The sequence below is a fragment of the Bos mutus genome, chromosome 2 (assembly GCF_027580195.1).
Source record: "Bos mutus isolate GX-2022 chromosome 2, NWIPB_WYAK_1.1, whole genome shotgun sequence".
Lineage (NCBI taxonomy): Eukaryota > Metazoa > Chordata > Mammalia > Artiodactyla > Bovidae > Bos > Bos mutus.
In genome coordinates this window covers 31,246,441-31,264,119 of record NC_091618.1, presented here as the reverse complement: position 1 = coordinate 31,264,119, position 17,679 = coordinate 31,246,441, and the positions used below count along the sequence as shown (strand labels likewise).

At 51.3% G+C, this 17,679-nt stretch overlaps 1 protein-coding gene across 1 annotated transcript in view; it reads left to right on the top strand.

Moving 5' to 3' along the window:
• IGFBP2 (insulin like growth factor binding protein 2) overlaps positions 1-17,136 on the top strand; it is a 29,046-nt gene extending 11,910 nt beyond the window's left edge. The window contains exons 2-4 of the mRNA XM_070386924.1: positions 13,005-13,234; positions 14,252-14,392; positions 16,615-17,136. Of these exons, the coding sequence (XP_070243025.1) occupies positions 13,005-13,234; positions 14,252-14,392; positions 16,615-16,779 (536 nt within the window). The 3' untranslated portion in view covers positions 16,780-17,136. The remainder of the gene's footprint in view (positions 1-13,004; positions 13,235-14,251; positions 14,393-16,614) is intronic.
• The last annotated feature ends 543 nt before the right edge of the window (positions 17,137-17,679 follow it).

Genomic DNA, 17,679 nt, shown 5'->3' with positions numbered 1-17,679 from the left:
TCACACCACCTATGTAGTGCATGCTTTCTGAAATGTTTTATGTTGGAGTATAGCTGATTAACAATATCGTGTTAGTTTCAGGTGGACCGCAAAGTGATTCAGTTTATATGTGTGCGCGTGGGTGCTCAGTCGCTTCAGTCATGTTTGACTCTTTGCTACCCTATGGACTGCATCCCGCCAGGCTCCTCCAGGCAAGATTACTGGAGTGGGCTGCCATTCCCTCCAGGGGATCTTCCCAACCCAGAGACTGAACCCATGTGTCCTTTGTCTCCTGCATTGCAGACAGATTCTTTACCGCTGAACCACCAGGGAAGCCCCGCTTATACATATATATGTATCTGTTGTTTTTCAAGTTCTTTTCCCGTTTAGGTTACTATAGAGTATGGTGGGCTACAGTCCATGGGGTCGCAAGAGTCGGACACGACTTAGCGACTAAAACCACCACCACCACCACCACCAGAGTATTGAGAAGAGTTCCCTGTGCTATACGGTAGGTGCTTGTTGATTATGTATTTTTAAATATAGCAGTGTGTACATGTCAGTTCCAAACTCCCAATCTATCCCTCCCCAACAACACATGCTTTTTGATCCTAAAGGGGAGCAAGACAGGCATTTGAAAAAGTTGATTATTGTCCAAGAAGAAATCAAGTCAGTAGAGATGTATTTAAATCTCATGCAAGTGGCTCTTTTAGCCTTTTGATCAAGGCTCTTGGGAAGATCTTTCGTGAAATAATGGGGCTCTTTTCTGGTGGATGAAATCTCAGAAGGAAGGGTATCTCCAGTCTTACAAAAGAAAGGACAACCTTTTTCTTCCAAAAAATTGAGCACACAATATGTCTTCCTTCCTGCCCTCTTTTCGTGATAAGTACTTTTTTTAAAAAACAAAAAAAAAGCTCTATGGAAGCTAGGTCCAAGTTTTTGTCTTCAAGAAGCTCCCTCCTTCGGGGGAGGAAGGAAAAGCATGGACCCGTGGCTTTGTGCCAGTGCACTCAGGCTCCAGGGCTGTGCAGGAAGCTGAGTCCAATTACAAGGGTGCTTGGCCCGGGAATGCGCGTCCTCCACTCAGTCAAGTTTCTGCATTACACTTGGAGGGCATTGTCCTTCCTCCTGAATGATGATGTGTAACTTCATTACAGATGTGTCATTTTTTTCTGCCTGCAGTTTGTCCCTCGTTTTCGTTCTTCCCGTGAAACTCTTGGGTGGCTTCTAAGCTGGATCTCTCCCGTTTCAGGTTAAGGCTGCTACCTCTCTGCTTCTTAAGAAGCCAAAACAGTCATCTCCCTTCACTGGGCGTGAGTGGCCCTTGAGTGGCGATACCTGCATCTTCCCCTCCTTGACCCTGTGGCCCTCTTGTGCTCTCTTCAAGCCTTTCCTGATTCATTTCCCAGTTCTTCATGCTGCAGAGACCTTGCCAGGAGCCTGTGGTGCCCTGCTGGCACCAGGTAGCTCTCGTTACACTGCCCTCTGAGAGTGTAGGTGAAGTTGGCCACGTCACTGGTGCTGTCCTCTTTCAGCCATTGGGGTTCACGGAGCACCTTGTAATTACTAGATGCCCCTGCTTGACAAGGAGGGGTGAGGAGTGGCTGGAGTGAGTTTATCTTTAAAAATGCAGAGAGGTACTAAGAATGACATAATAATGTCAGTCTACCACCCATAGCTGGGAATGGATGATGTTTGTTGTCACATTTACTCCAAGTCTTTTTTTTTACAGCGTCCCCTCTCCACCAGCCACCCCCGTCCCCTGTCCCTGCTCGCTAGACAACCACTTAGCGTTATTCACTGCTTCTCTTTCTTAACTAAACAGATTTGCTAATTGGATGACCAACATTTCAGAGTTGTTTTCTGAGAATAAATGGGAAAATGTACATAAAAGGTTTCTTTCGGCAACTTTCCCCCCCATCCACTTTAGATTTTTGAGATCTACCCATGTTGATAGACACTGGTCAGAGCTATTCTTTTTGACTGCTCTAATTATTTCATTGTATTATTTTATTGATTTATCTATCCATTCATCTGTTGAAAGGCTTTTGGATACAGTTGCTAAATAGTTTTCACAAGTACAGTGATGCTGTAATGAAAGTTTTTGTGCACAAGTCAGAGAGAAGCAGTTACTGGGTCAGGCACATTCTTCTCTTTCCTATTAGCCTCTGGTTCAGGTTTGCACCAAAGCACATTCTCTGCTTACTTGGGCCTTCAGCAGGTAGATCCCCTGGCCAGGTTCTCAGATGACTTGTGTTGAACCAGAAGAGAAATGCTTGGGACCCCCGGCAAAAAGGGAAAGCTGGTGGGGCTGCTGACAATCTTGATATCAATTTCTCTGGCTCTTCAAGGACAGCCTGGCTTGCAGAGCCCCAGAGGACCGTGTTGAATTTCAGCATGTTTTTGTTTTCTCAAACTGTCTGCCTCCACCCTGACCCTCCCCAGGCCTTGGCGATTCCAGGAATGACCCTGGTGTTTATGAAGCAGCCCTTTGGAGATCGCAGAGGCAGAGAGGCCCTGTGCTGTGTTTCTGCTCACTCAGGTTGGCAGGGAGGGGGTGAGATGAGAGCTGCTCTAGGAACCTCCAAGGTGCCTGGCCAAGGATGGCCCTCTGTGTGCATCCAAGCATAGACACGTGTCTGTTTACGAACCCGCCTGTCCGCAGGTGCAAAGAGCGTATGAATCTTTGTCTTGGCAAGGTGTACACGTGAAGCCATATCTCTTGAGCAGAAGCCTTTTCTCCCACCACCAAGAAATTCTTTGGGAAACCGAGGCAGGAATGGGGCCCTGAACTAGAAGGGGGTTGTTAAAAGTATAGTCTCTGACGCCCACCCAGGTCTTGCTGTCTCCAAAGCTTTGGGGCTGGAGCGGTGGTGTTTAGTCGCCATGTCTGACTCTTTTGTGACTCCATGGGCTGTAGCCCGCCAAGCTCCTCTGTCCATGGGATTTTCCAGACAATAATACTGGAGTGGGCTGCCATTTCTTTCCCTAGGGAATCTTCCTGACCCAGGGATTGGACCTGTGTCTCCTGTATTGGCAGGCAGGTTCTTTACCACTGAGCCACCAGGGGAGCCCTGGGGCTGGAGTGTAGGACTCTGTTTTTCCACAAGCTCTTCAGATGCTATCTGATGAACAGCTATGATTAGGAAACGTTTGCCTGGTCTCACTCCCTGAATTTACAGCTGAGCACACGGGGGCCTGCACATCTGAGACACCCAGCTGGCATCACCCAGAACCCCAGGCCTGGAGGTAATCTCAAGATCAGGACCTGGGGACTTTAACTTCCCAGCCAGCACTGCCCTTCCCACCATACTGGAACCGGTTGGCCAAGGCTTTGAGCCCAAGAGCCCTTGTTCCAAAGGAAATCCTACAAGGGCTCAGAATGGCTTGGCAGGTGGTTGTCCTCTGCCTTCCTGTTGGCCACTGTCGCTGTCTCCAGTAGTGGTTCCTTCCCAGCATGAGGATGGGACTGGGTGCCCACTGGCCATCCCCCTCCACAGACTTCACCCAGCTCTACAGCCCTTAGCTGGGTGGTGGGCCCTGGTAGCTGTGGGGGTGCAGGGCCACGGTCCTCAGGTGAGAAAGGTCAGTACCTGCACCTGTATGATGTGACCACCTGGGTCGAATTCAGCACGGTTCTCTGGGGCTCTGTGAGCCAAGCTGTCCCTGAAGAGCCAGAGAAATTGGTATCAAGATGGTCAGCAGCCCTACTAGCTTTCCCTCCTTTCTGTGAGTCTAGAACATCAGAAGAGGCTGCTTACTTGCAGCCATTTCCTTACGTAGAGGGTGGTCAGAAACCTCTTTTGTTTGAAACTTGCTTTGCTTGCAAACCATGCAGAGGCGCTGCTGGTCTGGTGGCAGCTGAGAGAGGTCAGGTTGCTTAGCGGTCGTCCTCGCAGGGAGCAGGGGCTCAGAGTCGGGGAAAGAACGGGAAGGGAGTTTGCAATGAATCTGGGTATGAGCAGGGGGTAGATGGCCTGATCCAGGAGAGTCATTAACTGAGCTGGAATGTTGCCACTGCTGACATCCACGCATGCGTGCACTACTCAGGATTCCCATGTGAGAGGTCTCAGTTGCCAGCTGCCCGTGACCATCTAAAAAAAAGTAGAGGATGACATGTGATGTCTCTCACCCAGAGAGACTAGGGACCTCAGGTTTAACTTTAGCTGAAGAATAACAAATAGGCCCCCTTTGTACCCTGTGTATATGTGTTAGTTGCTCAGTCGTGTCTGACTCTTTTGTGACCCCATGAACTGTATGTAGCCTGCCAGGCTCCTCTGTCCATGGGATTCTCCAGGCAAGAATACTAGAGTGGGTTAGCATGCCCTTCTCCAGGGGATCTTTCCCACTCAGGGATTGAACCCAGGTCTTCTGCATTGGCAATAGATTCTTTACCCTCTGAGCCACCAGGGAAGCCCCTTTCTACCCCACCCATTTCTAACTTCTGCCCCTACCTTCCCCACCTCCCAGCATGGCCTGAATTACCCACCCCAGCCTCTGGGCGGCTTGTGTTACTGAACACAGTGGCTACAGGCTAGGCGCGTCTGGTGAGCACAGTCAGCCATACAAACGGAGGGACTGGCTTCAGATTCTCTCCAACAAAAGTGGAAAGCTTGTTGGCAAGTTTACCTGGGAGTCCAGCCTCACCTGTGCGTGCATGGTGGGCATGAGACTCTTGTTTTACCTCCCTCCCTTTCTGCCTTCTTTCTTCCCCCTTATCCTCCCATCCTTCCTTCCCTTAGTTTCTGTAAGCAGAGTAAAGTAATTTCGGCAAATCCACCCTTGCCCAAGGACTTCATCAGATGGCAGAGAGCTTCGATGTTTGCAACATAATATATATATAATCAACAGAATCGTTTCAGAAGAAATATCTGAATAGATGGTTTTGCACAACTCTCTTTGCACTAGTCCCCACCCCAGCCCCACCCCCACCCCCAACTCCATGCATTTGGCCATTCTGCAGATCAGATATCACCCACCATTCCCCTCTGCCTGACAAATGCACCTTTCATTTTACTCATTCCAGAACTAGATGATTTGTGTGTTTCTTCCAAGGCCTGGTTGCCCACATTGGGAGTCTACAAATGCTGTAGACTATTTAAGTAGCAGCCTTCACTTTTGTTGTTGTTAAGTTGCTAAATTATATCTGACTCTGTGACCCCATGGACTGCAGCACACCAGGCCCCTCTGTGCTCCACCACCTCCCAGAGTCTGCTCAAATTCACATCCATTGAGCTGGTGATGCCGTCTAACCATCTCATACTCTGCCACCCTGTTCTTTTGCCTTCAGTCTTTCCCAGCATCAGAGACTTTTCCAGTGAGTCGACTCTTCACATCAAGTGGCCAAAGTATTGGAGCTTCAGCTTCAGCCTTCACTTAAGTACAGTGATTCTTCTTCTTTTTTTTTTTCAGCTTTGAGAAATTAGAGCTCAGAAAGGTTAAAGGGTTTGGCCCAAATCACAGGTGACCTGTCAGTGGCAAAGCCAGGATTGGAATTCAGGGCTCTTGACTCCTGACCATTCGAGTTTGTGAATGAATTGTCCATGGCTATGGATATTAATGGAGAAGTTATCTGAGAGGGAGGAGAAAGATGGTAGTTAGTATTTATGTTTTTGCCCAACATATATGTCAAGGTTAAGTGCATTTTGGGGGAAATCAACAAAGAGCCATGTGACTTCTGTATGCAGCCAGGATGGAACCAAGGAAGGAGCCAACATTCCCCTAGCCTGTTACTTGCAGTGTATTCTCGAAGGGCCTGGGGATGCTAGTACCTGTTGAAGGAAGTGAGTTCACTGAGAGAATGAGTGATGGATTTAGGGTTGGGTTAGGTCATCTCTATGGTGCCCTCAGCCCTTAGATTTCCGAATAATTATGAGACAGAAGGTTGGAAAATGGCTAGGATTTCTTTAGAATAAAAAAGGAGATGTATTGACCTATGATGAAGATGTGTGATGGTTTTTGGAAAAGATCTTCTTTTCTCATCAGCCCTGCATAAGCAGGAAGGGGTAGGGGGTTGCTGTTAGTCTTAAGGCTTGTTTTCCTCAGAGTGTGCTAAGGTTTCTTCTAAATCAGAAATTGTTGTTGTTCAGTCTCGAAGTCATGTCTGACTCTTGTGATCGCATGGACTGCAGCATGCTAGGCTTGCCTGTCCTTCACTATTTTCTGCAGTTTGCTCAAACTCAAGTCCATTGAGTTGATGATGACATCCAACCATCTTGTCCTGTATTGCCCCCTTCCTCTCCTGCTCTCAGTCTTCCCGGCATCAAGGTCTTTTCCAGTGAGTTGGTTCTTCACATCAGGTGGCCAAAGTATTGGAGCTTTAGCTTCAACATCAGTCCTTCCAATGAATATTCAGGGTTGATTTCCTTTAAGATTGATTGATTTAATCTCCTTGCTGTCCAAGGGACTCTCAGGAGTCTTCTCCAACGCCACAGTTCAAAAGCATCAATTCTTCAGCACCCAGCCGCCTTTTTGGTCCGACTCTCACATCTATTCATGACTACTGGGAAAACCATAGCTTTGACTATACAGACATGGTGTCTCTGCTTTTTAATACGCTGTCTAGGTTTGTCATAGCTTTTCTTCCAAGAAGCAAGTTTCTTTTAATTTCATGGCTGCAGTCACTGTCCACAGTGATTTTGGAGCCCAAGAAAATCAAACCTGCCAGCTGTCAAATGGAGCAGAGGTCAGAGCATTGCAGTACGAGAAAGTAACATTCCATGAGAGGAAGGGTCTGTTGGACACAAAGGTCTTCGTTGAATAAGGTTGTCAGTGCTACAATCAAACAAGAAGACACTGAGGGGGAAAGGGCTGTGCCCAAAATTAAGTTTTAGTATTTATGGATAGAAGTAGGCAGCTGGAATGTCACCCTCCTCGGGTAGGTTTAGGAAGGCTGGGTCACAGAGCAGTGTGAGACCCCAGGCCAGTTATGGAACACTTGTAACAATAGCAGAGAGGTTGTGTGTGCTCCTGGAGACCCAGGTACTGGTCCTTTGGGCCTCTAGTTTGCTGTCTGTAAAATGGGACACCTCATCCATTTCTTCTCTTCCTTCTGCCTTTCTCACTCAGCTTTCCTCCAGGTGTGTAAGGGGTGAAGTTGGGACAGTGTCCCTGCTGTGTGACCAGCCTTCTCCCTGCCCTACAAGTCTCCCACAGGTGCGCTCTACTCTCCTATCATCATCCCTACTTCCCCACTTGGAAAAGCTTGACCTTCTATGTATCATTAGGAAACTGCCTGCTATAGCATTGACCCATTTCCTGGGTCACTAGGCAGAGAACAGTTACTGCTTGCTAATCCTTAGGCAGTATCTCGTCAGGGGTCTTGGAGTTCCCTGTCAGTCATCCTGAAGCCTTCAGGCTTTTCCAGATCAGTGATTCGGGTTGCTAAGAACCATTTCTTAGAGTGACCTTTGCACTGCAGCCCATGGAGCTGCATACATAAGTGTTGCTTAATAAATATTATTCTGAACCAAACTCTCCTAGGCAGAAAGAAAAAAAAAAATTCCAACTTGGTATTTTTGTTCCTGAGGGCAAATTCCATCTCTAGCTGGAGTTCTTCTGTGGAATGTTTTCCTGCGGACTGCCCTGTCACCTATAAGAGAACAGATGGGCAGAGCTTGGTAACATGTGCTGATGTCCTTGTCCTGCAGAGGGAGGGGTGCCGTGTGGGTTCGTCCCGAGGGAGGGCCAGCCCTGTGTGCTGGGCACTGTGTATGCATGCCACCCTTGGGATCCTGCCTGCCGCCCATGGGAGGTGGATCCTGTTTGTGCCCATTTTACAGATGAGCAGTGAAGGCACAGTGAGTTTAGGTAACTTGTCCAGGGCTGCACAGCTCGGTGGTGAAGCTGGGATTCAGCCAAGCAATTAGGCTTTGTAGGCTGAGTGCTTGAACCTCTTTGGCTGGTAATAGGAGCAGTCAAGGAATCAAGGCTCTTCTCAGCCTACCGGCCTTTCTCATCTCCATCCCAGGAAACGATTGCATTTCCCTAGCTCTGGGCTTCCACTTCAAGGTGGTGGGGGCGTCAGCACCTGCGTCAGCGAACCAGGCCCGTGGATTTCCTCATCTTATTAGCGCTTTCATCGGCAATGATGAAATCAATAAAGGAGTGGGTTCCAGGAACATACCCTGGAGCCCAGGCGGCCTCCGTGAGGGTAGGCAAACTGACCTTCAGCTCAGAGCGGTCAGGGACATCTCGGGACAGGAAACCGCCTCTGTCCTCCTGGGATAAGGCTGCTCCCTGGAGCCCTGTCTTCTGGGACCCAGTGTAGGGCGATTTTATATGACTTGGGGGCCCTAGACATGTGTGCCTCCATGGGCCCTTTCCCCCACAAAAAATGGCTTAAAATCATATTTTTATAACTGCACACGTATCAGTGTTATATGAGGATGTTTGCTGTGACTTAAAAGTTTATTATTTTTTCTTCTGATTTTAAAAAGAAATGAAAACATTTCCTGGGGCTCTGGGTACTGTGCCCACCGTGGTCCGTGATGAGCAGGCCAGCCCTGCTAGGAGCCGGAGGCCCTGAATAAGCATTCTTCTCTGTACGCTTTGCCTCCGCCCAGTGTTTCCAGAGCTTTCCGAGGGCCTGGTTCTGAGCATCAGCTGTGGGCTCAGCTCTAGGCACAGTGGTACGAGTGCCCAGGAGAGTTGGGAAAGAGGGGTCAGCAGGCTGCCAGTTCTCTGAGGTCCCCACCACCATCGCCAAGGAGGCGGGCTCGGAGACCAAAGGCATGCCTGGGGATGGAGCCGTGGTGGAGGGGGTCTTAGCTGAGGCGGGGAGGGGGGTATAGCCTTTGTGAGGGGCTGGGGGTCTTGAGCACTGAGCCATGGAGAGCATCAGGCCTCTGGAGAAAGCCTAACTCCTGAACAGTGGTTTTCACCTGGGGGCATTTTCGCCTCCCGGGGCCATTGGGTAATGTTCAAAGGCATTTTTGATGATTACAACTTGGGGCGGGTGCTGCTGGCATTTGGTGAGTGGAAGTCCGGGATGATGCTGGGCGCCTCACACAGGATAGCTCCCAACAAAGAATCTTGTGGTGCCAAGACTAGTAGTGCTGAGGTTAGGAGACCCCAACCTCAAGAATGTTCCAGACATTGGTTCCTGTGAGTAGGCCCTTTCCAAAAGTCCTCGAGAGGACTAAACACGCAGGCTGACCTGCCCTCTTCCAACCCAAGGTGGTGTGATTACAGCCACAGTGGAGACAGGCTGTATTCATCTAAGCCTTGGGATGGCTTCCCATGAAAAGAGAGGAGCCAAGTGAGCTTCTGAGCGTCACAGCTTCAGACAGCAGAGCGGATGGGTCCAGAAATGGTGGGAGATTCCCAGAGCCCTTGTCTAGTTCCCTGGTCAGCAGAATGCATGGTCTGGAGTGCTGGAAGTAGTGTTGAGGTCTCCAGAAATTCTGCCACGGTGGGGCAGGAAGCTGGCTGGGCAGGGCATGGTGAGGTTGGGGTCGTGCCCAGGGTGAACTGGGGCTAGGCGAGGGCAATCCGCAGGTTCCTGTATTGTCTTTCCCATGGGGTCCTGCCGGGTTCCTGGTGGAAGCAGGCTTTTGTAATCATCTTGCTCTTTTCCTCCTGTGTTCCCTGGGCCATGCCAGCAGGGATGGGGGCAGAGAGCCTGAAATTGCCCCACGGGTCCAGGGACAAAGAAGCCTGTAGAAACGGAAATGGCAGAACTGGCGGTGAGGCTGGGGTTGAGTCCTCTTCTCCACTTGTGCCAACATCTGCCACATGCATCAAGGTTAACGTGAAGGAGATGGAGGGTTACCTGGATCAGACCATCCTGTTTATTTGCCGGGTTTATCTCAGACTCTCTCAAGCCTTCCCTGCAGCCTGCTGCCCTCCACCTCTGATATCTGAGGAGGGAGAGGGGGATCTTATCTTCTTTGTGGTTGACCTCAGCTGCCTGAACACTCCAGAGGAAAACTGTAGCCAGCCCCCCATTCAGGGGAGCGTGGCCAGTAGCTGAGCTGGGGAACCAGGAGCGCCTTCTCTTAGGGCCTCTGGGTTTCTGCTGTTTGGGCCTGAAGGACAGAAAGCGGAGGTGGGCAGGGTAAGGAGCGTCTGGGGCAGGTTGATGTAGACCACGGTGGATCCCGATTCCCACCCGACTTGGTGTCAGATGCTTCAGACCCGCGTTCCCCTGCGGGTGGTGCTGGGGTTTCTGGAATAGGGAGTCACCTGCATTTGGCTATTTATGATAGAATCTGGGCTACTCAGAGCCTCTGGGGAAATAGCCATTCTGGAGAAACATTTTCTGGGTTTCAGAAGGCTTACTCATTTAAAGACTTCAATTTTTATTTTCCTAAAGTGTAACAATTTTGGATAGAAAAAAAATTTTTTTTTTTTAAATACTGAATACTTGATATGCTTACCCCTTCCCTTATTGCATGCCCCAAGGTCATGGCAACCTGCTCCAGTATTCTTGCCTGGAGAATTCCACGGATAGAGGAGTCTGGCAGGCTATGGTCCATGGGGTCACAGAGAATCAGACTCGACTGAGCAACTCACACACACACAAGGTCATATTATCAACATGAGTCTTATTTTGGGCCACACAATGTGGAAGTTTTCAGGGGTCATCAATGGCTGTGGAGTTGTTTGTGGGGCACTGAACATCCCCAGAGTTCTTCTGTCTGTTTTTTTTAACTGTCTTCTATCCTCTCTGCCATTTGGTACTTCTTGCGCTGACAACATGCCTGCCTTCTTATTCCTTTTAATTTTGTTGATTTTATTTGTGGTGGCCTTGGAAACCAGACATGCAGAAACCAGGCTTACTGGAGCAGTGCTCCTGTGAACCATCAGGGTTCTTCATGCGTTGATTTTCCCTGTCTTGTTGGGAAAGCATCACAGCTTTACAATGCTCGGACGTGGTGACTGCTGTTCTGAGGCTCGTGAAACTTATCTTCCTCTGCTTCCTGTCTCTGGGTCAAGTTCCACAGGGCCAGCGTAGCGGATCACTGAGGCAGATGTCATCAGCATCCCATCATCACTATTACCATTTTCGTCATCAAAGTAATCACCACCAACAGGGGTAGTTTCTGCGCCCGCCCGTATCTCAACAGCTTTCCCTTTAACATACACTCAACTGTTCTGTGAAGTAGGAACTATTATTATCCAACAATTTGCAGTTGAGGAAACAGAGGCACAGAGCGAGTATATATGTAGGAGAAATACAGGCTGGTATAAAAAATGGTAGAGCTGGGATTTAGCCTGAGTCTGCCCTCCTAACCAGTGCTCGCCAGTCTGGAAATAATGTACCAGGTTCTAAAGGGATCCTCTCTGGCTAGTGAGATCTGACACACAGGCAGCAGGTCTGGTGTGAAGGGAAAGGATGGGAGCCAACCTTTGTTGAACTCCTCTGTTTGCGGGGACCCTGCTGGTGCCTGGTCCCCTGGAGGATGTAGGTACTGGCTCCCCAAGGCACGGAGGAGGGTCCCACCCCTTAGCTCATGAGGGAGTGAACACCAAAGCTCAGAACAACCCAGAGAGGTTATCACGGGCCCTCCTTTTACAGGTAAGGGTCAGCTTCTTTCCTCCATACAGCACTACCTGGGACAGCGAGCCTCAGCCCGCCACGCTGTGCCTGAGTTCTGAAGGGACTACTGAGTCCTGAGCGCCTTACTTGAAATTCTTGTGTGGAAGGATTTATCGTAAGACATTTGGGTTTGTTATCCAGACTGTAGGTTTTTGGAGGTGCACTAAAGGGGAAGAGAAAATGTGCAAGGTTTGTTTGGAGACAGCCCTGAGTGTTCCCTGGGGCTGCAGGCGGCTGCAGGCTGTCTGAGGCCCTGAGGCCCCTGCTGTGTCTGTTAGGGGCTGTGTGCAACCTGGCCTGCCTAGAGCTCTCCGGACATGGTCTCCCTGGTCAGGACCCTTCCAGACCATTCACTGTTCCCTGGCTGCACACACCTAAGCCTGTGTGAGATGGCGGGGGTGTGGGGCATGCCACATGAGCTGTGCACACAGTAGGAGCTGTTCCCTGTGGCTGACTGGCTGGGGGTCTAAGAAAGTTCAAAAACTTAATGGGTGGACCTCGGAGAGTCATCTGGATATGAGGCTACACGCCCTGCAATAAGATAAAACTACAGCGTGGTCCTTGTTCCCGTTCTGGGAGCTCTCGATGCCATGGGTTAAAGTGGTAGTCGCTCAGTTGTGTCCGACCCTTTGTGACCCCATGGACTATAGCCTGCCAAGCTCCTCTGTCCATGGGATTCTCCAGGCAAGAATACTGCCATTCCCTTCTCCAGGGGATCTTCCCCACCCAGGGATCAAATCCCGGGTCCCCTGCATTGCGGGCAGATTCTTTACCATCTGAGCCACCAGGGAAGCCCTGTTGTGGGGCGGCGGGGCAGCATGCACAGACAGACCAGGAAACAAGTCAGGGACCCTGGGTCGCGCTGTAGGAGTGGAGTGTCCACGCGGGCAGCACAAGAGGGGGCAGGCGAGCTGATGAAGAATGACGGTGGAGGCGGTGTTGGACACTGAGTTCTGGTGGCGACCTGACTCTCCACCTCATTAACCACCATACACCACACAGCCCAGTGCTCTCTGTGGCTTGAATTTCAAAAACTCATCCAATGTGCGCCTTTTCAGACCATACATGATGAAGACTTAAAACAGGGGAGGTTAGTGGTGGGTGAATCTGAGAGGTGTTTCTAGGGAAGAGTTGATGGCCTTAATCCCGTTCCCTGGTGAGGGCCTTGCCCACTCGATCCCCCAACCCTGCCTGGCCTCCTGGGATACGGACAGAGCAGAGTAGGTGGCCCAGGCTCCTTTCTGGAGTCAGAGCTTGTGTTCGCATCCTGGATTGTGATCTTGGTCAAGAAGCTGACCTCCGTGAGCCTCAGCTTCTCCGTCTGTAGAAACTGAAATTGATCGCCCACGTATCTTGCTTAGCGCTGTTACTGAGACGTTGGTCATCCCCTTTCTTGTCATTGTCAGGGTCAGCCAATCCCTGGAGAGCCCACATCTGGGGAAGCTAGACCTGCAGCTCTCCATCTCTTCCTCTGTCCCTGCAGACAACGGCGAGGAGCACTCTGAGGGAGGCCTGGTCGAGAACCACGTGGACGGGAACGTGAACTTGATGGGAGGTGGAGGTGGTGCCGGTCGGAAGCCCCTCAAGTCCGGCATGAAGGAGCTGGCCGTGTTCCGGGAGAAGGTCACGGAGCAGCACCGGCAGATGGGCAAGGGTGGCAAACATCACCTCGGCCTGGAGGAGCCCAAGAAGCTGCGGCCGCCACCTGCCAGGGTCAGAGAGGGTCGGGTCTGGCTGGAGGGGTGGGAGGACGGTCAAAGCGAGGGTCCCGGCAGGAGGGGTCCGGAGCACTGCCGTGAGATCCATGTCCTGTGTGCCTGCGGGCAGAGTTCTTTCTGATTCCGCTAACATTCAGTGTTTTTTCAGGCACGTCAGTGTGTTTTTGAGGGCCTCAGCATCTTTGGCTGTGAGATGGGCTGGACATATGGGTTCTTGAAGTCCCTCGCTTCTAAAGCCTCCACATTTCTGCTCGGCTTCATTGCTGTTGTTTAGTTGCTAAGATGTGTCTGACTCTTTTGTGACCCCGTGGACTGTAGCCCGTCACGCTGCTCTGTCCATGGGATTCTCCAGGCAAGAATACTGGAGTGGGTTTCCATTTCCTGCTCCAGGGGATCTTCCCTGATCAGGAAGTGACCTGCATCTCCTGCACTGGCAGGCAGATTCTTTACTGCTGAGCTACTGCGGAAGCACTGCTTGGCTCTGAGATATAGCACCCCCCCCCCAAAAAAAAAAAAAGGCTACAGTCCATGGAATCGAACGAGTCAGACACAGCTTAGCAACTACGTCCCCACCACTACCACTTGAACTTGCCCACTCTTGTTGCAATACACTACCCTCACTGAGCCACCCCTCTTCTCTTTCCAGCTCAGCTCTGCTGTCTTGGCCCTTGGATGGGTTTATGGAAGGGAATGATGGTTGGGCCACTGGATGGGGTAGAGATACTTGAATTCACTGTTTGCAAGTAGATCCCATTTTGACCCCTGAAAGGAGGGAGGAGAGGAGGGAAGACTCACCTGCAGGCTGACTTTCTCTTGGAGGGGGGCGGGGCCTGGTGGTAAGGCAGTGAGCTTGCTGGGCTGGGTGTCGGAAGTTCCTGGTTCCGCCAGTTTGCTGTGTGGTCTTGGGAAAGTGGTGTTCTGCACACGGGCTTCTTTCTGAAGCTGTGCCGGGTTGGCGTTGCGTGAACCCGTTCTCACTCTGAGTGTCCTCTCTGTGTGCCTGTGCCTGCAGACCCCCTGCCAGCAGGAATTGGACCAGGTCCTGGAGCGGATCTCCACCATGCGCCTTCCGGATGAGCGGGGTCCCCTGGAGCACCTCTACTCCCTACACATCCCCAACTGTGACAAGCATGGCCTGTACAACCTCAAACAGGTGAGTGAGGGTGTCCCTGGCCTGGGTGTGCCTTGTTCTTGCCCCCCATGCCGCCAGTAAGCCTCTGAGGTCTCAGCGCTGAGCCCAAGACCAGTCTTCTGCGAGGAGGAGGGCAGGGATGCCAGCCGAGGAGGGTGGGGATGCCAGCTGCCAGGCCAGGGAGGGTGGGGCGGGGCTTGTTGGCTTCAGTCCCTTCCGAGGCTGACTTCAATTCCCCGGCTACCTGCCAGCAGTGGTTAGTATGAGAGGGAGCCTCTTGGAGAAGAGATAGGGCCTCATAACAGCGCCTCTTGACTTTTACTGAGCATTAGAATCACCTGCCGGTGATTCTGGGGACCCGGCCGCAAGAGATTGCCGTTCAGAAGGTTGAGTGGGGTCCGAGAGTTTGCATGTCTAACCAGCTCTCAGGGATGCTGATGGTCCCTGGACCCCACTTCCAGAATCACTTGACTTAAACTGTTTAAAACCAGGTAGCCTCTCTGGTTTCCCAGTATCTCAAAGAATGGAGAAACACCACTTGAAATATCACTAAAATAGGTAATAGAAGAGGGCCTCCATTAGTGGCTCAGCAGTAAAGAATCTCTGCCAGTGCAGGACACTCGGGTTTGATTCCTGGGTTGGGAAAATCCCCAGGGAAGGAAATGGTAACCCACACCGGTATTCTTGCCTGGGAAATCCCATGGACAGAGGAGCCTGATGGTCTGGAGTCCTATGGGGTCAAAAGGGTCAGACATGACTTAGCAACTAAACAGTTAACAACAACATGAATACATTAGAGAAAATTAAGAAAGTTTAAGTTTTTAAAAGAAAAGAACCCTTTTTCCTCCCCCTTCCACTCTGTTCATATGCCTTTTAATGACCTATGTGTATATCTGTATTTACCTAACCACATAGAGTTTATAGTGGTGATTGTTACCAGTTGTTTAATCTTGGTGGGTTGTCCTTTAACCTGCCCCACTGCTCACTTCCTCAGGCTCATCCCTTGTGTAGGGAGAAAAGGTCCGTGCGCATTTCGCGTAAGGCAGGATTGAGAGAGTGTGGGCTCCACCAGCCATTCTCTTTTCCAGTGGAGGATCTGAGCCCAGGTGCACAACGGGCTTCTCTAGGGAGCTTTAAACAATACGAATGCCTGGGCCCCACCCCCAGACATCCATATTTTGTGAGTCTGGGGTGCTTTCTGGGCACTGGCTTTTCAAAGGCTCCCCTGGTGATCCTAGTGGGTATTGGAGCTGACTTAAAAGCTGGGTATGTGGGAACTTGCCTGGTGGTTCAGTGGCTAAGACTGCACTTCCAGTGCAGGGGGCCCAGGTTCAATCCCTGATGGGGGAACTAGATCCCACATGCTGCAACTAAGACCTGGCACAACCAAATAAAAAAAATTAAAAGGAAAGGTGGGTGTGTGGAGCCAGAAGATGGGGTATGGGGCTCTCCTGACACCCCAGGGGATCTCACTTCCCCATCTTCTTAGCCCAGGCATCTTTGTCCCTTGAAATATCAGTCTGCCATTAAAAGCACACCTACCCTCTAAATGTAAGCCAGCTACTTTGTTTGGAGCGCCAAAGAAGCAATAGCAATCTTTTCTTCCAAACCTTATGGATAAATGGGATTTTCAAGACGAATTGGCTCATGGGAAAGAGCAGGCACCCTGGGAGGGCAATGCCCAGGTTGGTATACCATCTGTGGCTCTCACCAGGGAAATGCCCGGGTTGGTGTACCAGCGGTGACCCGGGTTGGTGTACCAGCGGTGACTCTCCCTAGCTCTGTGACACAAGCCAAGTCTGTGCTTCCTTCTGATCATCTATAAAGTGGTAAAACATTGGTACTTAATTCGCAAGCTGATTGTGGAGGTAAATGAGTGTATGTTAGATAGGAAGTGTAAGCAAGCAGCATAGAGATTGCTTACACCACGCCCAGCACCTTTTACCATTATGTGCATTCCTGACCTCCCGTTACAAGTGTACATCCAACTATCCCGTACACTGGGTCGGCAGCTGGATGGGACCTCCCCACGTGTGGGGGCCAAGCCTTTCTATTGAAGCCACCCCCAGCAGCCTTGCTAATAACCAGAGGGCAGTTCCTGGGCCAGCATCACGCGTCACACTGGAGCGTAAATGACCGTGTGGAATTGGCAGGTACACCCAGACCTCAGAACAGGAGCCTGCATTTCAGTGAGACCCTCTCATTTTTATCGGGGTGTCCTCTATGTCCTCCTCTCTCCTCAGTGCAAGATGTCTCTGAACGGGCAGCGTGGGGAGTGCTGGTGTGTGAACCCGAACACCGGGAAGCTGATCCAGGGAGCCCCCACCATCCGGGGAGACCCCGAGTGTCATCTCTTCTACAACGAGCAGCAGGGGGCTCGAGGGGTGCACACCCAGCGGATGCAGTAAACCATAGCCAGCCGGTGCCTGGCACCCCCCACCTCCACCCCTCTTCGGAGCGGGCAGAGCATGGAGAGCGCATGCGTGGTGGGTGGCGGGGCGGAGCTTCCAGGAGTTCTGACATGTGTATTTATATTTGGAAAGAGACCGGCACCGAGCTCGGCACACACCTCCCCCCCCTTCCCCACCTTCCCCCTCCCCAGCCGGAGATGCCTGCACCCTCCCTGCTCGAGGCCCTGCTGGGCAGGAAGGGGATGGTTGCAGTGGCGGAGCTGGGGTAAATGTTTGGGAGAGGGAAAAAAAGAAATTTTTATTTTTGAACCCCTGTGTCTCTTTTGCTTAAGATTAAAGGAAGGAAAAATAAAGCTTGTGTGTCTTTTGCCTGAGTCTTTGCTGCCCCACCCCCCACCCTCCTCACCCCCCAACCTCCTCCAACCCCCATGCCCAAAAGAGGTTCTGAGGCTTACCAGCCTCCTTCCCTCCAGCTTTGCCCCGACTGTGTGGGGAAGCCAGGCAGGCCAGCCTCGGGTTCATAACAGAAATGAGATGGATGGGGCGGGAGGAAGTCAGGAATCCAGGTGGAGCCCCCCAGCACAGCCCTAGGAGTCTGGCCAACCTCCCCTGCCCCTGGGTGGGCTCTGGGGGAGGAAGGGTGGACCCCAGTGTCTCTTCTTCCATCTCACATTGAGATGACATTGCAGAGGAAGAAAGGGATCCTGGAAATTGGAATTGGGGTCCTCTGGCCCCCCCCCCAATTAAGGAGAGCTCTCTTACCCCGCAGGAGACATGTAATCACCCCCAAGGGAAATGAGTGGGGCTGTTGTGACTTGGGAGTCTCAGACCTGCTTGCTGAGGGGCCCAAGGAGCTGTCTGGCTCCAGAACAGCACCTCTTGGCTAAAGCTGAGGGA